Below are 21,834 nucleotides of genomic sequence, written 5' to 3' on the forward strand. Positions count from 1 at the left end.
ATGAGTACTGCAGGAGAGTGAAAAGTAGCCCTCGCATGCGCCGAGATTCGTGGGGCGGCTCTAGACAAGTCCCTAGAGCCCCTGGCTGGGCCATCGCGATTTCTCGCGACGCGAGCAGGTCATGGGGTGAAGGTGTTGAGTCACCCTCGTATCGAGGAGGAGTTAGCCTACTGAGCTGTAATATGATAGACCGAATGCCCTTGGGATGAAGGAATGGGGAAGAATGTCACCATGTCACCATATGTTGGCCGCCAATGATGATGAACGGGCCGCAGTTGCGTCTAATCAGACGATAAGGCGGGCGAAGTTGAGACGCGCAGAGTCTTTTCGACGATGATGCGCTGGGTAATAGTTCTTGGAGTTGATGCATGCCAACTCATCTGTGTTGCTATATCTAATACAATAAGAGCTGAGTTTGAAATTTTATGCTGCCTCTCGGAGATGCTCGCCCCGATGGGCTCATCGTCGGAGAAGAGTAACCTACTTGGAAGGATTTGCCCTTCATTGTCCGAGTGCTGGCCTTTAACTATATCCTGAACACTGTTCTGTGTAGCTAGGCACGGTAAGGGCAGCATCAGATACACTGCGCTGTGCTGTATGAGCATGTTGATAGGATTCACGATTACTTGCTGTGTGCATCTTCGCCAGGCTTCATCAAACTGTATCCCGGGTCCTTGAGATCAAGGCTCTTGAGATAGCTGACGGAACAAGCCACTGAGACGAGAGCCAAGATACATGATGTTCAAAATGTTTACAATTCTATACCGATACTCTGCACGAAAAGGATGCTCCCGAACAAATCATTCAAGGATGAGATGAGTTGAACCCACCTCTCAAGTCCAACACCACCAAAGTCATTGTGCCCTATCCCCGTTCCCATCTCCAACTGTGTAATTCACCCGATGCAAACATTCATGGGAAAACAAACTTCAACCAGACCAGCTGGCAATAAGCTTCTCCTCCACAAACTCCGCCAGCGTACGCAAAGACTTTTGCGGACTGACAATGTCAAGAAACGGTACATCAACCTTGAACGTATTGAAGAACCAGGTCCTGAACTCTGCGGCAAGCATACTGTCGACGCCGAACGAAGGCAGAGGGGCGCTGTCGTCGACCGCATCTAGCTGCATCAAAATCAAGTTGCTGAAGCGCTTCTTGGTGAGGCGCAGGATAGCCTCCAGCATAGTGGGTGCACTGGCCTCGGGCATGAGGATAGACAGCGCGCTTTTAGGCACATCTTTGACCCATTCGGAGGCAGCGAGGAGCTGGCCCACATCAGCACCCTTCTCGTCCTCTTTCGCATCCTTCTCTGAGAGCAGAGAGGCGGCAAGGATGGATGTGCGAGACTCATCCATGACGCCGTTGTTGACTTCGAAGCCCTGGGCCATGAGCTTGCGGACGCCATACGACTCCAGACCAGTCAAGATGTGAGCAGACTCGCTCGTCATGGGGGCGCCGCGGATAAACTCGCCGTCACTGCCGGGGCCGGAGATGCCATAGTCAAGCACTTGCAGGAACTCGTCCTCGTTGAGCGGCTGGATTCCCTTTCGAAGCAGCATGGCCTCAATGTCCGGATTCTCGTGGAGGTAGCCAACCTCTGATATCATACCGAGGCCAACAGAGACAGCAGGCTTTCCTTGAGAGCGTCGCCACCTGGCAAAGGAGTCGAGGAAGCCGTTGGCCGAGCAGTAATTGCTCTCCGTGGCCGTGCCGCAACTGCCGGAGATGGACGACGTCAGGAGGAAGAAGTCAAGCTGCGAATCATGGCCCTCTAGAGCGTTGTGCAGATTCCAAGAGCCCTTCCACTTGGGCTGGATACCTGTATGCCATGCCTTGTTCGTCATGACAGAGAAGAGCGCTTCGCTGAGACCCATGGCGGCTTGAACAACGCCGCCAATGGGACCATCCTTTGCACAAGCCGCAACAGCCTCACGAACATGATCCTCGTTGGAGACATCGCCACGGACGACAGTCACGTTGGCGCCGGCATCACGGAGACGCTTCACCAACTCAGCGGCACTGGGCTTATCGCATCCCGAACGTCCGAGGAAGCAGAACTTGCGTGCGCCGCGAGACATCATCCATCGACTGAGGCTGCGGCCGAGGCCACCAAGGCAGCCCACGAGTAGATACGTCTTTTGAGGATCGAAGACGGACTGATATGATGAGGGAACGACTTGGACCAGGCTGTTGGGATTCTCCAGCGAAATGACAACTTTGCCCACACGGTCCTTGTTGCCAAAGTATCTGTAAGCTTGGCCAATATCGGCAACGTCAAACGTTGCAATAGGCGAAGGCTTGATGATGCCGGCGCGATACATGTCGATTACTTGGGCAGTGTAGCCGTACACCACGTCCTGGTAATAGCTCTCTTCTGCGTAGAAGAACTCGGATAAGTCAAAAGCCGTAAATGTCGCATTTTTCAAAAAGACACGCATGTCAAGCTTGCCTGCGTCGATGAGTTCTCGCTTGCCAATCTCGACAAAGCGTCCAAAGGGCGCAATGCAAGACCAAGAAGCGTGCATGAGGTCGCCGACGAGGGAGTTGACAATGACGTTGACGCCTCGACCACCGGTGGCCGCCAGTATGTCGTCCATGAAAGAGGCGTTGCGCGAGTGAAAGATGTTTTCAGACGGCACGCCCATCTCGTTGATGATATAGTCGCGCTTTGCTTGTGAGCCGACCGTTGCAAAGACGGTGGCACCCATATGCTTGGCCATGGTGATGGCGGCAAGACCAAAGGCACCGGCTCCAGAGTGAATCAGGATGGATTCGCCAGCTCGAAGATGCGCTCGGTCTTTGAGGGCGACAAGAGCAGTGCAGTACACCGTCAGGAGAGTCGGCAAGACGGTAAACTCCTCCTCCGGCAGCATCTTGTGTACAGCCTGCACAGGAACGCGCTCCGTCGTGCTGAAGTGGTTGGGAACAAAGCCAGCGACTCTGTCTCCCACTTTGAGATGCTCGACATCCGGCCCAACTGCGGAGATGACGCCTCCGAAGTCGAGCGCCGTCGTGGCGGAGCGAGTTTCCGCACGGCCGTTGAGGGCGTATATGTCCTTTGCGTTGAGGCCCACGGCACGGAGCTCAACGTCAACGAACCCTGCCGGAGGTGTGGTTCTCCGCTCAGAGACTTGCTGGAAGTGAATGGTATCCGTCATGCCAACTTGGCCGATGGATAGCTTTGCCGGACCAACTTGTCCAAGGGGGACGAGCTTCATTGCGTCTGGACTCATGCGCTGGCGGAAGAGAGCGTTGAGTTCGACATCGGGGGCGAAGCGGCTGATGTAGAGGACTCCGTCCTTCTGGATGAATTCTTTGTCGTCCGTATCATACCGACATGTCAAAACCGCTGTAACGCTTTTGCAGATGGACTCTGTGTGGTTGAGCTTGGGCAAATCCGCACCAACGTCCAGAATAGTATATCGCAGCGCTGGCTGTTCGAGCATCAGGGCGCGAGAGAGGCCACTGGACAATGTGAGGTCCGGATTGGGAGCAGAGAGCATATTGGCTCCCGTCAGCCACAAGAGACAGCCAACGTTATCCGTAATCTTGCGGAAGCGGTCCATGTCCTCGCTGCTCATTGTGGCGAGGAATTCATGCTCCATCTCTAGAAAAGACACGCAGGTGACGTGCTCGTTGAGGTTGACCGAGTCAATGCTGTCGAGGGTTTCGGTACTCAGTTTCACAACGCCTGTTTCTCTCAGGTGAGCCTCCACGGCCGTTGCCAGAAGATCTATTGATGAAGAAGATCGGTTGGGCTTGACAATGACCACCTCCTTGGTTTGCTGCTCTGTTTGCTTGGGGCCACGCACGGCAATGAGAGTCTCGTTGGAGAGTTGCACAGAGACAAAGCCCGCAGCATGCAAAGCTGAAACGGCGCCTTTCGTCTTGCGGGTGATGATAATGCCATCGTCAGAAACCAAAGACAGGATGTTGGCCGCCGCTCTGGCCCAGAGCATCCTGGAGACTGAAAGATGAGGAATCAGAACGACATCATAAGGGCCAGGGTATCTGGTGTCCTCGACGGTAATTCTGCCGTCATCGCCAAACTTTCCATCGTTCCATAGTTGGAATCGTGGGAAGGCGGTATCTTTACCCAGAATCGACTGACAATCCTTGGGAGTCCAATGACGTTCTTGACCCAGCTCCAGCACGCTCATGCGAGGAACCTTGTGACCGTAGAGGTCGAGCAAAGCAGCAAAGACAACAAGGGCGCCATTGTCGTTCAAATCCTCCGATTGCTCAGCTGCAAAAGAGGCGATGTATGCTTGGATAGCGTTTTCTGATCCTGGCTGAAGACGTAACACATCGGGCTTCCATTGGACACGAAGACAGGGCTGACGCTGGAGGTAGATGCTCGACTCAGGCTCAACAGGAGCCTTGCCTGTATATGCATTCATGCGCAGATGGGGCATATCAATGGCCGGCGTGCCATCAGGAAGTCGAAGTGTGAATGCAACTGCTCGAGTAGAAATCCCCGTCTTTTCCATGCGTGAGTGGATTCTGACCTCCTCAGTGCCGAGGCTGGCAGAACCGCCCTTGGGGATCTGGATCGAACAGCTGGAGATGAAGACGGGAACATAGGCCCGTAGGGTGTTGATGTTCCCGGCGGTACCTCCCATGATGGCAGCCTGGAAGCAAGCGTCAATTGTAATGGGATGCATGGCGTAAAACATGCCAGGGGAAGCTGCAGACGGCGGATCAAGGAGCGTCGTGGCAATAGAATCCGTTGATACGCGGTTACCGTCAGTATGAAGGCTGGTCAGTGACTGGAACGAGGGTCCAAAGTTGAGGCCTTCTTCCCTTGCTTTTGTATACCAGCGACTCATGCCCCAGACCTCATGCCCGTTGTCTTTGATAAGGACAGCTCCGTCTTCAGGCATCAGTGTTGGGTTGACAACTCGAATGCTGCCCATGCAGTGCAGCGTTGCAACCCCGGATACCCAAGAAGATATCGAAAACTCGTGCCAGTCAGCAGAAGTGTTTGCGGTTGAGATCTTGCGTCGAGACATGACCGTGTGAAGCTCAGTACTATCAGCACTGGAGTCGCTCTCATCAGGCACAACAAATGCTGCGCTGATATTTACGTTCTCAAAGTCAAAAGAGAATTCTTCTCCAGCAATCAGCTCGCCCTTGATATCCTGGACCTGGGAGAGGGCTTCAATTGCCATTGCCATGTAAGCTGCCCCTGGAAGAACAACCTGCGTCTCGCCGAGCTTGTGATCGCGCAACCACGACATCTCGGACATGCGGGGGATGTTGCGCCAACACCATTCAATGCCGTTGCCAGCCGTCGCCCGCGTCCCAAGCAGCTCATGGCGGATATGTTTTCGAAGACGATGCTCAACACTGGCTCGGGGCTCGTGCCATGGCAAGGGCTTGGAGTAGTCCCAGGGATAAGAGGCCAGGGGCGGAGTAGGGAGCGCACGATACCGCACGACGCCGTTCACAGCGTGCCAGTCCAAGTTGTGGCCATACGAGAAGAGCGTTCCCGCAAGCTTCTTTAGGCACACGTAGGCATTCTCCTTTCTGACCAGAGTGGGAGAGTAAGGAACAGCTTCCTTGTCGAGCTTGGTACTGCTGCGAATCTGCTGGATAGGGCCTTTGAGAGCCGAATGAGGGCCAATTTCGATCAGGTGATGCTTCTGACTGGTGATCATGGTGGCCAGTCCCGCGCTGAACTGTACCGGTTGCTCAAGGTTCTTTCGGAAATAGGATGCCATGTTGGTCCTCGGCTCAATGACTTTCACGCCGCCAGATGAGTGACCAACAGTAGAAAACATGGTGACATCTGATTCCGCAACAGACTTGGTGGTGAGATAGGGAGAAACCAGCGCTTCATACATGTCGCCAATCTCAGCCATCATATGAGAGTGATAAGCGCGGCCTCCAGTCTCAAGCTTGCGAGCAAACTTGCCCTCTGTCCGAAGCTCTGACTGAAGAGCATCGACATCCTTGACAGCACCGCTGAGCGTAACGCTCTCCGGAGCATTCACGCAAGCAACTCGTACTTCCTTTAGGCCAAGCTTCTCAATCAATGCATTGGCGCTCTCTGGTGTGATTCCTGCGGCCATCATGCAGCCACGAGACTGCAGCTGTCCAACAGAAAAGCCTCGGAAATACGCCGCCAGGATGGCCTCGGACGCAGTTAGATGTCCGGCGCTGTACGCAGCAGCAATCTCGCCAGAGGAATGGCCAATAACACTTGTTGGAGTGACGCCCCAACTGCGGAGCGTATTGACAAGAGCAATCTGGACGGCGGTGCAAACCGGCTGGCTGCGAGTCACGTCGTTGATCTTGCTCTCTGATGGTTTATCAAGGATCGTCTGCTCTAATGTCCAGGAAGGCTTGTACTCCGCAGGCAGGCTCTGCAGGACTTCGTCGAGATCCCGCATACTTGCCAAAAACCCGGCGTCGTGCTCAACGAGTTCCTTGGCCATGTTGGCATACTGAGCACCTTGACCAGTAAAGACAAAGCCAAATGGGAGAGGCTGTGCGCTGGGGCTGGCCTTGTCGCCAACGTCAGCCATCTCTAACGGGGTCGGTTGAGAGCCGGGCTTTGCGGAAGCAAGAATGTAGTCCCGAAGGCGCATCTTGGTCTGCCGTTTGCTTATTGCAATAGCGAGTGGCTTCAAACCGTTGGCCTCGGTCTTTTCCAACATCTCGATGGCCTGTCTGCGGCGAGCTTCTAGCGACTTGCTTGATGAGGCGGAAAACGGCAGTACGAACACCTGGTCCTTGTCTGATTCATGGGGAGGGGGCAGGCTCCTCAAGGTAGGAGATGAGACCAGTGAACCGACAAAGTAGCTGTCAATGGATTCGAGGATAACGTGGCCGTTGGCACCTCCATAGCCGAAGGAGTTGACGCCGGCCCGACGAAGTGCCCTGGGCCATGCCTCAACCTCGGTCAGCACCTTCATGTTGCGCTCTTTGAGTCTCACTTGATATTGTCAGCAAGTACGATTCGTTGAGTGATCAGGGCAAAGCGTGGCTTACACTTGGGGTTCAAGTTCTTCACACCATAAGTGGGTGGAATCACGCCGTGCTCAAAAGCAAGAGCAACTTTGATGATAGATGTCAATCCGCTGGCTGCTTCACTGTGGCCCATGTTCGTTTTGACCTTGAAGATTGGCCAGTCAGTAGACGCAACGAGGAGGAGGGGGAGTCAATCGCAGACGCACCGATCCAATTCTCAGAGGCTCGCCCTCGCGGCCTGCAAAACAGGCCGCGATTCCATCCACTTCGATTGGATCGCCAACCGGAGTCCCAGTTCCGTGACACTCAACATAATCGGTGTCAGCAAACGAAAGCCCTGCGTTCTGGTAGGCCTTCCTGATAACTGCTGCCTGCATCTTGGCATCCGGTAGAGTAATTCCTGGAGTCTTGCCGTTGCTACGCCATGTCAGTACCGGCCCCCCACCGATAGAAGGAGTAGTAAGAGAGCTTACGCATTGATGGCCGTTCCACGAATGACGGCATGAATCTTGCGTTCACTCTTGATCGCAGATGAGAGCCTTGTAACGTAAATCGCATTGAGGGCTTCTGCACGAGCATAGCCATTTGCCGATATGTCGAACGTGTGACAGGCGGAAGTGGGAGAAAGGAAGCCGCCTTTTGCTGTTCCAAAGTGCTGTTCAGGAGACGTAATCAAATTGGCTCCCGCAACAACGGCAGAGTCGCAGTCTCCATTCTTAATGGCATTGACGGCCTGGTGAAGAGCGTAGATGGTTGATGAGCAGGCAGTATCCAGAGTGAAACTAGCAGAATCAGATTGAGTGCGGTCTTTGAGAGAGATATGTGCAAGCAAGAGAGCAGGGTCTCACCTCGGGCCATGGAGATTGAAGACGTGGCTGATGCGGTTCGACATGATTGACGTACCGCCACCCGTAGCGGCCAAGCGGTGCACATAATCTGTATCACGAGATTGCATGACCGAATAATCCACCGTAAAGTTGCCCACAAACACCGCCGTGTTCGAGCCGGACACGTCTTCCATCGACAGACCAGCATTCTCAAAGCACTCATACACAACCTCAAGCAGCTTCCGCTGTTGAGGATCCATATATGAAGCCTCGAGGTTGTTGATACCAAAGAACGAGGCATCAAAGTTGCGGACATCTTCTTGGATGAAGTATCCGCCGTCTACGTTCATCACACCAGCCCTGCTGCCGTCCTTGTGGTAGAAGCCTTCAATATTGTACCGATCCAGCGGTACAGTGCATTGAGCGGACTTCTTGTTGTAGACATAGTCCCAAAGCCCTGATGGCGAGGTGATTCCACCAGGGAGATGGCAAGCTGTAGAGGGGCAAGTGATGTCAGCAAAGCTCATACATCTAAACACAATCTGCACAATACTGACCCATGCCAACAATGCATACTGTATTGTCTTCAACTGCAAAATCACTCGAAGGTCCAGAGGTCTCCTGTGCCTCATCGCTCAGGTAGGCCGTCTCAGTGAGGACAACGGCATCCTTTGCACCACGAAGCGCCGAGTCCGAGTCGGAAAGAGCTTCTAGAGCGGGTTCAAGAGTGAACATGGTGGACAAGTGATGATCAAGGTTTGATATTTGAAGATGTGTCTTTACAAGACGAAGAGTAAAAGCGTTGTGATGAATATCTTGCCTCAAAGCCCAATGATCAAAAGAGATAATGCCATATTAATACTCTATGCTAAGTGAGGTTTCCTAGATCTGACACTATCTTCCGTCTACTACACTCTACTACACACATTTTCTCATCCAGAGCTTTAGAGCCTTGATTGCAACAACGCAACCCGCCCATCCTATTCGTTCTCACAACGCCAAAGGGATTCTAACTAAAGCAAGCCATCGTATTTTGATGATGCTAAGTGAAGATATCAAGATCCTATTACGCCTTGTCATATTCCAGAATCAGGAATCACACTGAAGTCTGACCAACCTTCCTCTTAGATGAAGCACCAGTCAAGCATGTGTGTAGAGGGGAGGCGGATTGGGAATACCTGGCGTCCCCAGCGTATACGAAGACGAGCCACCAGCACATGATAGAGTCTAGACTCCAAGTTTGCTACGCATCTTTCACTCTGTCATTACCATATCCGGAAACTGAAGATTGTTCTGCTTGGCCATGACCCTGTGGCTGCAAGGTGAGATAAGCCTTGCAGCAGACAGGGTCATCGGGCAAAGTGTCTGGAGTGCCTGCGTCGAGCCGAATTCATGCATACCGAAGATCCATTGGCAGGGCCAACAAGGCTGCAAACAGTAGTAACGATCCGGCTTCTGGGGTTACTCGAGTTGGGGTAAATGCGCACAATATGCTGACTCCCGAGATATCACCACATAACGATATGTCTCGGCAATTGGACCGTTGTTGTGGGTTCCGGAGCCTCGCCGTATCCAAGGTGTACGAGCAGATGTCGTGAGACCCATGAGATCCGTTATGCGAATCCTCACCGTGGGATGCACGGGGATGAAGCCTCTCTCTGCTACACATATTTTAATCCATCATGCAGCAGGGATTTCGGTGCTTTGACATGGCTTTTCTGCCAGAAAGGTTTCTGCGGAGATTCCAACTTTAAGCATTGATCTTCGTATCGGCGTTTGTAAGATGGACATATTCTGAAGCATCCTTCTTCGTATCATGTTGACGAGGAGCTTTGATCTCGAAAACATCACCGCGTGTACTTGCGAGCTGAATCATGCCGACTTTCGAACTCTATCGTAGGACAGCATTGAGATACCCAGCAGCCATATTGAGCTTGCCAACACAGCAACTCACAGCTGTTCAACGCGAATTCCCCTTGAGGTGGAAGAAACGATGTGTATTAGGGATGGGGAGCCCTTTCACAGATAGCACGTTTGAGACTGCATGCAATGCAATGTACCCAGGCTTCATTATACATCAAACGTGTATCTGGCTTTAATGACTCTACGTTGAACGCCCGCATGCATAGCTGATTGGGTGGCCATCTGTTTCTTGAAGAGTTGTATACAGATGGACATATATATATAAGACTGTTCGATCTATTTCATGCCTGGACAGTCCACAGCCCTTCGTCTTCGCTATTCTTGCCATTTCAGTCCAACATTGCGCTGGCTTATTTGTGCTATTGAGGCTTGTTGGCACATGACAGAGCACATCCTCGTATCAGGCCATGAACATCACCGGAAATGCTTTCATCGTAGGGGGTGGTAAGCATAACCTCTACCCCCAATGCTTATCTAGGGTCCCCCTTAGCTAAGAAGTGAATAGGAAGCGGAATAGGTAGAACATGCGCTCTCGGCCTAGCCAAAGATGGTGCAGTTGGCATTCTCATTGCGGACTTGAACGTTGAGGCCGCAAGCCGCGTCGCTGCTGAATGTAGAGCCGTTGCAACAGCCGCTGGCTTTCGTGCCGAGGCGTGTCAGATTGACGTCTCGCAGGAAGTATCGGTGGTAAACGCAACCGGTTACATGGTCGAAACCTTCAAGAGAATCGACTACTGCATCAACTGTGCAGGGGTAAGTCCCTGTGTTCTCTGAGGAAGAGAAACTCCGTCGCCTCGATGTGGTGAGAGCTGATTCATGTGCAGATCGGAGTTCAATTGGCCCGGCCCATATCGGAGGCAGACTTTGTCGAGTTCAGCCGGTTCCTCCGTATTCACGTAGAGGGAACATTCTTGCTCATACGAAGCGTCTCTATCGTCATGCAGTCTCAGGAACTCAAGCCGGTTGATCCTGAAAGTCCGGGCCGAGGGGGGACTCGCGGTTCGATTGTGACGCTGGGCTCGGGGAATTCATTTGCTGCAGCTCCTAACTTGGTGCAATATACGGCGGCCAAGCATGCCGTGCTTGGTGTCACCAAGAACGCTGGTATGATGGCCCCTTTACCGGCAATTGCCGTATTTGGCATTTTTGCAATGTTCCGCATTGACGCTGATTGTGACCTCTCCAGCTCTTGACAACGCGGGCCTGGGCATCAGAGTCAATTGCGTCTGCCCGACGTGGGTGGAAACTCCCATGATCCAGGATGCCCGAGACGGGGGTGTGGACATAGATGGCTGGGTGAAGGGAATGGTCCCTTTGGGTCGTATCGCCACTGCGGAGGAGGTGGCAGATGCGGTGATCTTTCTCTGTAGCCCCAGATCAAGCTATGTGACGGGATGCGGATTCATTGTCGACGGAGGGACTATGCTAACCTGTCATGCTTGAAGGGGGATGGGAGATTATGCAATGGACGGTGGGCAGCAGATCCGGTTGGTTGATAATCCTGGGGGCATCTCAGCCCCAGCCTCGTCTTCTAGCTTCATGCGTGTCGATCAAACTGGAATACCAGAATAGAACTTGATGGTGCTCTAAACAATGGGATTGTTCATGTAGGCTCGCATCGATTACGGGCCGGTCCCTTTTTGCTGCACGCCGAGCAGGTCGAATGTCAGCAAGGCGGTGATACGGGAGTGAGGACAGTACTGCGCTTCCTCTACATCCAGGTAGAGGCATCGATTCACTGCCCAATTGACGATAATGATGAAGCCTTTGTACGACTGCTGATTCAGGACACCAAGGCTATTTAACAACTACAATATACTGTCCCTTAACGACCAGAGTAATACCTGCCATTACAACTTATTCTATTGTCTCCCAAGCCAAGACTCTGACAGGCAACATTCCCCGACGCAGCAATGGCCGACCAGCAACAAGACCAGCAAGAATCTGAGCTTCTGCTCACAAGTGCCGGCTATGTGAGCACCTTTCCCGCCCCAGGCCTCCGCCGCACTGTTCGACACATCACCGGCCATAACGCCGAGGGCAAAGGCGTCTTCATCCAGACCGATTGCGGTGACCATCACCGTGTCATTGGCAACGAGCAGGCGCTTGCCAACATCATCTACTCAACCAAGGAGACTCCCGTTGAGATGAATGGTGATGTTGATCTCAAATATGCCAAAGAGAATGAAGTGAGACCCCCCATATTACCGTCTGACCTGCGAGTGCTAACTACCTGCAGCCTCCCCTGCACATCCACAACGGTTCTGTTTGCCGCATGATTGACTTTGCACCCGACGTAATTTCCCCCATGCACCGCGCTGTCTCACTCGACTATGGCATTGTTATTGAGGGCGAGTTCAAGCTGATCCTCGACTCTGGTGAGTCCCGGATCATGCGTCAGGGCGATGTCAGCGTCCAGCGCGCGAGTGCTCATCAATGGCACAACATCACCGGTGGGGGCACTCTGCCGGGTCGCATGATGTGGGTTCTGCTCGACTGCAAGCCTATCGTCGTTAATGGCCAAGAGCTCAAGGAGGAACTGAATGAGCTTCAGCCATACTATGAGGGTCGATAGATATGTGGACTCGTATAGATTTGAGACTCTGTATCGCTCAGATATAAGATTTTTATCAAAGTGGCAGAAGGCATATTACTACGCTACATGTGTTCCAGCACGTACTCATAGATGTAAGGAAATCATTTATCGTATTGTCCTGTTGTCTTTGTAGAAGTCCACTTGAGCAACTACAAAACGCGTCATTACTATACTCTAGAAGATGTCATACTTGAAGGTACTACTCAACTTAGTCGCAAACGCCTTTTCCTAGGTAGTGAAGTGCGAAGCTATTACATATCATTCTCGATTTGACCCTCTTCGTGGCCGAAAAGCCTTTTTTTTTTTTTTTTTTTTTTTTTTTTTTTTTTTTTTTTTTTTTTTTTTTCATTCTTAGAAACTTCATCATGCAAACCACACGAGTTGGGGACATCTTTACATAGAATGGCCACAATGTTCTCAGATGGTCTCTATTCGACCTATCGACTCTATATATCATGGTGAAAAACTTCCCATGCATGTTATTCATGCGTTCTTCTTCTTTGTAAGATGAGCTTCCCTCACTTTGTTCAAATTGAACTCACGATAGAAGAGAAAGTCCTGCGATGAATAGATGTTAGTCAATCACCATGTGCTTTAACAGACTCCAAAAATCTCGAAGCAGTCTTACCCAGATGGTGCGCCATGCGAACATGTCTAAGAAGCGGATAATGCCAGTAGCACTGCCAGTCCAAAACCACGGGGCCGGAGACGGCCTCAAGCTCTGAGATACGACCTTTGAGGCGTACTCAAATCTACTTGTAGTCTCTACGTAAAACTTTTAGCTTATCCAGTCAACTATAGCTGAAGCTAGATTATGACAACTCACTGGGTGTTCTTTGAACGTGATTTCGGAAGTCGTCTGCCAGAGGCTCGTAGTATGACCCTAATCACAGTTCGTATCTTGTATAGGCATCTCTTGATACTAGGATGATGACGTACCTTCAGGTAATTCTCGGTGAACATCATTCTTGAGAATGTTTGTGCCAACTTCCCCGGAGATGACCTATCGCTCCAGTCAGCGTTTTGTTCAAGACTCATACATTCGACCATAACGAGCTTACGGTCAGCACTTTGACACTACGAAAAGTAGAGATTAGCAACCCGATCCTGACGCATTCTTCCCGTCAAGAAGCCTTACTTGAATGGTGACATTTCAAGTCGTAGAGTGTTGGAATAATGGTGAAGGGCAGCTTTGGAGGCGTTATATGACGCTTCAAATCGTGAGCATGTATATGGCCCAGAAACGGTCGGGGAAGACGGTCTTACCTCCATACATATATGGTACAACACCGCCGATGGACCCAATATTTACAATAGTCCCAGCGGCCTCAATGAGCATACCGTGAAAGTGACGAACCATCCGCATTGGGCCAAAGACGTTGACTTCAAACATTCGTCTGACCGCCTCAACATCCGTGTCAATGGCAGTCATCGTGTAGCCTAAGAGATCCCGATATAGAGTCAACATAACGCTGTTGTAATCCACAGATCATGGGTCTTCATACATATGCCACTATTGTCTGTCAGAAATGAAGTGAAGTGAACAGAATATGTGAAGCGTACTTACGCGTTATTCACCAGAATATCCAAATAGCCATCAGTAAGTGAAGATAGTTTTTCCTTGAGGCTAATGACGGACTCCTCATTAGTCACGTCGAGAGGAAACCAGGTGATTCCCGTGGCCGTTAGATGATCGCTGTTCTCGTTGGGAAGCACAGTCGCGATAGCAAAGATGCCACGGCGAGTGTATTCTTGAACAAGAGCTTCGCCAATGCCACCTTTTCCGCATCTGTTGACAACTTTCAGTGACATACTCATATACTCCAGCGGGCGTGGTTATCGAGTGTTTACCCTGTAACGAGCGCGAACTTTTTGTCGCGACTCATGGCTTGGACTGGGCACTGAACGCTCAGAAGGGCTTGAGAAACTTCATGAGAATTGGAGACTGGCGCTGATGGAACGAGCGAATATCGCGAGTGAACTAGAGAGTTGCTATGCGCTGAGATGACAGAAGTTGCCCTACTATTACACCAAAAGCCCTGGACCAGCTATCTCCCATTGCGCACTTCCATATATCGCATCATTGCACGGCTCCAATCTGCATATTCTTACTCTCCTTGGCCATTGAGCAATCATGATTCTAAACCCTTCTTCCTCTACGGCTGGGGTGGCTCTGACAGGAGGAAGTGCATCCGTGGCCTGGCCCTTCAGGACCTTGTACAACGTTGGAGATGCCTAGAGTAGATTTGCTCACGGGCCGGCGAATTTATGGCGAGCTCCGAGTCTACAGTGAGCTTACCTTATGCAACGAAGGACTGTCTGATTTTGGCAGGATTTTGTCACTGAAGCATGTCATCTTCTGCCATTGACGAAAGTAAAGGGAGAATATTACGCCCAGCGTAACACCACATGCTGGCATCTGTCATACAGTAAACCGGAGTATTTTCACCGTGGGCTCATGCAAAGCGGATACGGATCTGGGCAAGCATAGCATGAAGCTGTACTGCTTACCCACATAGAAGAGTTACACATTCCTTTAGCTGGTCAAGCCAAGGATTACAATGATGCCAATGCTGGCCAAGTCGAACATGACCCTCATATTCGCATACTGGACAACCGCGAGAGTGCTGTTGCAGCATCGGGATATCTCATGGTTGGAGAGTTGCTATGTGTGCTAAGTTTCTACCTTGCCTCTTCTTTCTCTTTGCTAAACTTCAACATATTACCCTTATCGAATAGCACTACTCCATGAGAAGCTTCATACCCAATGCGATGAGCTCAACGACAGAAAGTATGTCCAAGACTTGGGCAGTGCTGGGCTTGGGTGCCGTGACATTTCTACTGTGGCGCCTCAGCAGAATCGGTCGAAGGCCTAGTAACTACCCCCCTGGGCCGCCGACTCTGCCTTTGATCGGAAACCTTCACCAAATGCCCACCAAGAATGCCCACCTACAGTTTCAGAAATGGGCACAGGAATATGGGCCCGTGTACTCACTTATGCTGGGAACCAAAGTAGCCATTGTCTTGTCGTCAGATGTGGCCGTCAAAGACCTCTTGGACAGACGTAGCTCGATCTATTCAGGGCGGCCAGAGCTCTATATGGGGCAGGAGATTATGAGTGGCGGTTATCGGCCACTTTTCATGGTACAGTATCTTCTCTGATGCCCTTCAATTTGATGGGTGAAGTAAAATAACTGTTTGTGGGTTGCTTGATTGGCTAACATAGTTTTAGGGAAACAATTCTGTGTGGAAAATGGTCCGAAAGCTTGCACACGGCCTCCTCAGCGTAAAAGTCTCCCGAACTTATGTCCCGTACCAGGACCTTGAAGTGAGAGCCATGTTGATGGGCTTACTTGAAAGCCCAGGCGACTTCTTGAACCATATTCGTCGATATACAACCTCTCTAACCACGCAAATGGCTTTTGGATACAGAACCCCAGAAAGTGATGACAAGAATTTGCTGGAGATGTTTGAAGTTTGTTCAAAATTGCAGCCAGATCAAATGGAGACACCCACTAAACAATTGCTTGTAGAATTTCGAAGAGCTGTCAAGGCTGACTGGAAGTCAGGTAAGTTACTTGTGATGTCTGAATGTCGCTTGCCCTGACCGAAGTCGTCGCTGCAGTCTGCCGCCATCCTCGATCTATATCCAATCGCAAGGCTTCTCCCTGACTTTCTCCTCCCTGTCAGACGAATGGGGAGAGAATACCACAAGAGAGAGTTGAAGCTATTCATGAAGCACTTCATCAATGCTCGGACCCAGTTGAAGAGCGGTACTGCAAAGGCAAGATTCCCTGCGCCTAGAAGTGAAGAAAGTCAGCATGCTAACAACATAGGCAGCCGTGTTGCGCCATTGATCTTCTTCGCGCACAAAAGGAGTATGGATTCTCCGATGAGCTCGGCTGTTATCTGAGCGGCTCTCTCTTACAAGCTGGCTCCGAAACGACGGCCATCATCCTGGTTGGGTTCTTCCAAGCGATGCTGGTCTTCCCCGAGGTCGCGAAAGAAGCCCAAGCGGAGATTGACCGTGTTTGCGGAGATCGCATGCCTGATCTGAACGACTTTCCAGATTTGCCATATGTCCGCGCCTGTATGAAGGAAAGCTTGCGCTGGATGCCTGCTACTGCTTTGGGAGTCCCCCATGCTGTTACCCAAGACGATTCTTATATGGGCTATCACATCCCCAAAGACGCTGGCCTCATACTGAATGTCTGGTGAGTCTGAATACTCTAACATGCTTCCTGTGAAGTCCTCTTTCTTGCTGACGTACGTAAGGGCCATTCATAATGACCCAAAGCGACACCCCGATCCACGAAGGTACAATCCTGCCCGTTGGGCGGGCGATAACCAAAACTCTGCGCAAGCAGCAGTCAACCCTGATCCAGCCAAGCGCGATCACTTCGTATTCGGCGCCGGCAGGAGACTGTGTCAGGGGATGCACATTGCCGACCGGTCGCTCTTCTTGGCCATGGCTCGTACGCTTTGGGCCTTTGACCTGAAGCGACCGATGGATAGGCAAACGGGGCGGGAGGTCATCCCAGACGTGGACAACATCAAAGACGGCCTGTTTATATCGCCCATGCCTTTCGCAGCTGATATTGTCCCCAGAAGCGAAAGCAGAGCCACAGCAGTTAGAGAGGAGTGGGACAAGGTGGCAGGGTTGCTTGATGAGAATATGCAGTGGAAGACTGTCCCGGAAGGTCTGAAGTGGAAGGACTATGAGCCTCTGGACGATGAGAATGAAGACATACTAGACTCCCTGTCATGATCATGTTCTTGTAGGGCAAGATGAAAATGGAGCTCTTTTCGTAGTATAGCGAAATAACATGTCAGATGTCTCTGAGCATAGCCGACGTTTGGAGACCCGAGATTCAGCAACATTTAATTACCATTGTCTGAACTTTGAACAGCTTTAATACCAATATGGGGATTATCAACCCAAACTCTATACAAAAGAACAGATTCCCTCTCATATATAGAACATCTACCTGAGTCAGAGTCTCTAAGCCCATCAACTTGGAAACTCATCCCGTCCTTTTATTTGTCTTGTCAAACACAAAAGTGCCTCTGGATGCCTCATGGATACTGTGTTGGAAGAGGATGGTTGTATGCAAAAAGATTTGACGGATCATACTTCTTCTTCAACTTTGCCAGGCGAGGTAGCTTTCGTTTGCCGTAGACATTCTCGATAGACTCATCTCCGCGGGCGTAGTTTACGAAAATCGCCTGCTCGGAATACCCTGACGTGGCAGAAAAGTCATTGCGCAGCTCCTCCCCGAGCTTCTCAGACGCTTTGGCCGTGACTTCATCTCCAGCCGCCCAAGCAAAATTTGTTTGACTATGATCATCAGCTTCGACAAAACAAAGGAGAAGAACGTGATGGAAGTCCAAGAGTTACTTACATGAAGCCCTTGAAATCTCTCCACGGAAATGAAGTCGCATCATCAGGCACAGCAGCCACTGCCTGGTTGGGAAAAATCTCATAGACCAGAGTCGTATCTCGCCCACCAGGATAGTCATGAAAGTACTTCTCAATCTTCTTGAAACCCCGCTGGTAGCCATCCGCAGAGTAGATCTTCTGATTCAGACTGTAGAGAGAACGCGGCTGGTTCGGCTGGCAGACAAACTTGTCAAAGCCGCCACCTGACCTGTTGATGATTTGGTTCCATTTGACCACTCTGGTGACTGATGTCGCATTAAGATTGAACACTGGAGCCAGTTCCCTACGCGCCTCCTCCTCGGGTCCGTAATAGACCCAGTTGCCACCAACTTGGACCTAAGTTTCGTCAATATCTTCTGCTGCCACTATTCAACCCTCATATTCGGGTGTGTATAAGACGAGACTTACCGAGTTGGTGGTTCTATTCCAGCTTCCAATGACAATTTGAGCGACATTGGCAGAGGCATTGCTGTAGTACGTCTCTACCATATCAAAGTACTCCCGACTCCTAGACGCAGGAAGAAAGAAGTCGGCAAGAAAAACATCCCCGTTGTTGACCAATGGATGGATCTTGTACGTAGCAGACGTAATGACACCAAAGTTGGCGCCAGCACCGAGGACTCCCCACCACAGATCAGGGTGAGAAGTTGCCGAGACGGTCTTCACCTTGCCATCAGCTCCGACAAGGCGGACAGACTGAAGTGCGTCCATCAAGAGGCCATATTTCCCCTGTAGTGGTTGCAAGATGCATGAATACGAGAGCGTAGCCCGGTTGTAGTTGTACAGAGTAAGAGGGAAAGGGTCATACCATTAATCTTCCAATGCCACCACCGATGGTAACACCAATCATTGAGGGGCATGAGCAGCTGCCGGTTTCTATCCAATTGTCAGTTCTCGAGGGTCTGGATTATGCGTCGGAGGAGAAGTTGTGCGTACGAATATAGAATCCGGCGTTGAACAAAGGGTCGAAGATATCAGCAAAGGTAACACCAGGCCCAACGGTGAGCGTCTGGGCCTTTTTGTCGATCTTGAGAGACTTCCATTGACTCAAGTCCAGAGATAAGCCATGCTGGAATTTCCCCAAGCTGGCGGAATAGCCGTGGCCGGCTCCACGAGTCAAGAATGGGAATCTTCTCGACCTGGCAAGATTGATCTAGATGTTGTCAGGGAATTGACCGTTCATTGACGGGTTCGTACTCGAGTTGATTGCACACCACTTACGACTTTGCTAATATCTCCTTCGGTCCCGGGCCGTATAGCAGCAATGTACGTTGGCGGGTCGGCGATTGTCCAGCGCTCCGTAGAAGCTTCAAAAGCAGGCGAGTTGGGGAATGAAACGGTTGTATTGGCCGACCATTTACGGACAGGGTCAATCAGTAGAGGCTTCAGATCGACTGTAGGCAAATCACCGTAGTCCTGAGGAAGAGCAACAGCATTCGTCAGAATGCCGATGAAAGCAATGATTGACAAAATCCACGGCCTTGCCATTGTAATGAGGGTGAATAGCGAAACGAAAAAGGTATGTAACAATACTGAAAGAATGTATCTGGTCTGCTCTTTATCCATTCTCTATGGCTCGAGCTATTCGTAGCCACTATTTATCTATACTCTATACGAAGAAGCTTGCTCAATATCATCACGGCTGACACACACTGCGATTCTCTCTCCTAGAATAGCAATCGTAGGAATTACTCAAATCATCTAGACGCTCTGATGGCAAGAACGCTTGAAACGCCTGTAGCAGATCTTCTCAGCTCGTTTACCTCAATGAGGCAGGGGTATCGAATGTGCCTTGTAGGCTCCAGCTAGATCCTGCATCCTCATATCAACATGTGAAGCTCGACATTACATGAAGGAGGCTTGCAATTACGGTGCCTTACTAGACAAACTATCTGTCTCCCGTTCTACACAACCTCAGCCCGACCTAGCAGAAGGAATCCGATAGCCCGGTAAGCAACATCTCGGATATGTGCCTGATCGGCAAGGGGCTCAATGGAGCCTTTGCTAAGGCTTCGGGATCCGAGTAGGTGGTGGGGGCGTGCTGGCACCAGCCGGAGAGATCTCATGCGGCGTAGGCGTAGTAAAGCCCGAAGTCCGAACTGCGCAATGCAAAGCGAATGATGGCATGCATCGACTCGACGGCAGTGTGCGAGTAATCTGGCACAGCAGGATGTACGTGGGTATATCCGGAGTGAGGATGCGCCAAACAGTAAAGGCAGCACAGGTGCTTATTCTTGGATATCCGACGCCAGCAGCAATATCCGTCCACACAACGCCTCTTTAGCTATCTCCACGCCGAGTCTCTTCACTTGTGTCAGACTTGGCCTTTGCAGCTGGCTGTTCCTCCTATGTGCTTTCACAGGTAGTGCAACGCGTGTGGGATGATCGAGTACTGAGTGGTTAGCCTTGCTATTTGATGTCAGTGCTCGATGGATGGCGGCAATACAATACTCTTAACGATGGACCAAGGTCCTAAGGAATCGCGTTGCTTCAGGGGGATTGGTGTAGAGCCTTGACCAGCATTGGTGCCTGCTTCCTCCTCTCATCAGAGCAGGTTCACAGCACCAATCAATGCCACATCATCCATCGGAGCTTCTCAGCTGGTAGGTGCTTCTCTTTGTTAGGTAGGAATCTTCACATTACATCACTTGTGTCACCTGTACAACCGCATTGTCCAACTCGACCTCGCTCGGGCACGCAGTTCCCCCGCTCTTCCGCGCTTGAGGGCACGCCCAAATCTCAAAGCTGTTGGCCCCAAGCACATTTCCTCCCTCGCCATTTCCAGGCGTTAGCTGGCCAAGGTAGGTAGGTGGCTGAAGCAAGCAAGACCTCCCACCATCTGTCCCAAACTTGTCAATCCTCGTACCCCAAAACAACAGCATCCTCTCGACTCCCAGCTATGGCGCCTCCTCAATTCTCCATTACGCCTGAGAAAGAGGCGAGCAGGTCGCAGTGGCTGTATCGTCAGCTGCTTGGGAAAACGCTGCCCCTAGCCCAAGATGTGACTCTCTCCGGCAAAGTCGCTATCGTCACCGGCTCCAACAGTGGCCTTGGCTTGGAGACAGCTCGCCAGCTGTTACGTCTAGGACTCTCCAAGCTCATCCTTGCCGTGCGCTCTGAGTCAAAGGGCGAGGCTGCTCGAAAAGAGCTACTCGCTGATACGGGAGCCGCGCCTGAAGAGGTTGCAGTCTGGAATCTGGACCTATCGTCATACGAGTCCATCACGCAATTTGCGGAGAAAGCAAAAGCGCTGGACCGCCTGGACATTGCCATTTTGAACGCTGGGTTGTTCCAAGCCAAAGAAACGTTCAACCCGAATACCGGTTACGAGCAATGCGTCCAGATTAATTACCTCTCTAGCATGCTTCTAATGACGCTCCTCCTAGATGCTCTCAAGCCAAAATCAGGAGCTTCTCCAGGCCGCCTAGTCCTCGTCTCGTCCGATACGGCGGCCTGGGTCGAGTTCAAAGAGCGAGAATTGCGGCCCATTCTGTCCAACTTCAAGAAAAAGTCGGAGAAGTGGGACATGCAAGAGCGATATGGAGTAAGCAAGCTTCTTGGTCAATTTTACCTTACGGAACTGGCCAAGAGGGTACCAGCGTCTATCGTCACGATCGATGCGGTAAACCCAGGCTTCTGCTACGGAACGGCTCTCACGAGAGACGGAGATGGCACTCTTACGGGCGCCCTCATCAACGGCTTCAGGCGAATAGTGGGAAAGCCGAGTTCCGTCGGAGCACTCTCTATAGTGCATGCTGCTGTTAGCTTTGGACAAGATGCTCACGGGCAATACACCGAGGATGGCGAGATACGGCCGTGAGTATTGCCTCTGTAGTGCGTAAAGATGGACATTGCTGGCTAACAGAATACTAGGATGGCTCCGATCATCTACCAGCCCGAAGCCCAAGAGATAGGCAAACAGCTATGGGATGAGACAATGGCCGAGCTGTCGTTTGCTCACCTGGAGAAGGTTATACAAGAAGTCGTAAATTAAACGAAGGATTGAGATCAAGACTTGGAGATCTCCTCTTACACACCAGTATCAAGCGTTAATGGATGCTCTTCTGTTGTCA

General features: G+C 51.2%; 6 protein-coding genes across 6 annotated transcripts; 3 read left to right on the plus strand and 3 right to left on the minus strand.

The window, feature by feature from the left end:
- Window positions 1-929: 929 nt before the first annotated feature.
- Window positions 930-8,537, minus strand: TRIREDRAFT_65116 (polyketide synthase; the record flags this gene model as incomplete). Its single annotated transcript, XM_006967048.1, has 6 exons — window positions 930-6,940; window positions 6,997-7,120; window positions 7,182-7,392; window positions 7,449-7,757; window positions 7,824-8,295; window positions 8,360-8,537. The coding sequence occupies 6 exons, from the start codon at window positions 8,535-8,537 to the stop codon at window positions 930-932; spliced, it is 7,305 nt and encodes a 2,434-aa protein (XP_006967110.1).
- A 1,595-nt stretch (window positions 8,538-10,132) lies between these two features.
- On the plus strand, window positions 10,133-12,300 carry TRIREDRAFT_65095 (uncharacterized protein; the record flags this gene model as incomplete). Its single annotated transcript, XM_006966955.1, has 6 exons — window positions 10,133-10,166; window positions 10,231-10,478; window positions 10,550-10,829; window positions 10,912-11,091; window positions 11,721-11,914; window positions 11,965-12,300. The coding sequence occupies 6 exons, from the start codon at window positions 10,133-10,135 to the stop codon at window positions 12,298-12,300; spliced, it is 1,272 nt and encodes a 423-aa protein (XP_006967017.1).
- A 504-nt stretch (window positions 12,301-12,804) lies between these two features.
- TRIREDRAFT_109349 (uncharacterized protein) lies at window positions 12,805-14,207 on the minus strand (the record flags this gene model as incomplete). The annotated part of the gene is made up of 9 exons (XM_006967049.1): window positions 12,805-12,879; window positions 12,950-13,086; window positions 13,148-13,204; window positions 13,261-13,324; window positions 13,383-13,398; window positions 13,460-13,532; window positions 13,588-13,793; window positions 13,889-14,110; window positions 14,173-14,207. 9 exons carry the CDS (start codon window positions 14,205-14,207, stop codon window positions 12,805-12,807), a joined length of 885 nt encoding a protein of 294 aa, XP_006967111.1.
- Window positions 14,208-15,114: 907 nt separating this feature from the next.
- On the plus strand, window positions 15,115-17,089 carry TRIREDRAFT_65040 (uncharacterized protein; the record flags this gene model as incomplete). The annotated part of the gene is made up of 6 exons (XM_006966956.1): window positions 15,115-15,465; window positions 15,554-15,796; window positions 15,855-15,890; window positions 15,947-16,083; window positions 16,158-16,535; window positions 16,597-17,089. The coding sequence occupies 6 exons, from the start codon at window positions 15,115-15,117 to the stop codon at window positions 17,087-17,089; spliced, it is 1,638 nt and encodes a 545-aa protein (XP_006967018.1).
- Window positions 17,090-17,397: 308 nt separating this feature from the next.
- On the minus strand, window positions 17,398-19,249 carry TRIREDRAFT_109351 (uncharacterized protein; the record flags this gene model as incomplete). Its single annotated transcript, XM_006967050.1, has 6 exons — window positions 17,398-17,659; window positions 17,724-18,097; window positions 18,170-18,490; window positions 18,570-18,637; window positions 18,698-18,914; window positions 18,983-19,249. The coding sequence occupies 6 exons, from the start codon at window positions 19,247-19,249 to the stop codon at window positions 17,398-17,400; spliced, it is 1,509 nt and encodes a 502-aa protein (XP_006967112.1).
- A 1,447-nt stretch (window positions 19,250-20,696) lies between these two features.
- On the plus strand, window positions 20,697-21,734 carry TRIREDRAFT_40808 (uncharacterized protein; the record flags this gene model as incomplete). Its single annotated transcript, XM_006966876.1, has 2 exons — window positions 20,697-21,577; window positions 21,635-21,734. Coding segments are annotated over 2 exons (981 nt in total), but the record flags the coding sequence as incomplete, so codon positions are not given.
- Window positions 21,735-21,834: the final 100 nt, after the last annotated feature.

Source organism: Trichoderma reesei (assembly GCF_000167675.1).
Source record: "Trichoderma reesei QM6a unplaced genomic scaffold TRIREscaffold_15, whole genome shotgun sequence".
Classification (NCBI taxonomy): domain Eukaryota; kingdom Fungi; phylum Ascomycota; class Sordariomycetes; order Hypocreales; family Hypocreaceae; genus Trichoderma; species Trichoderma reesei.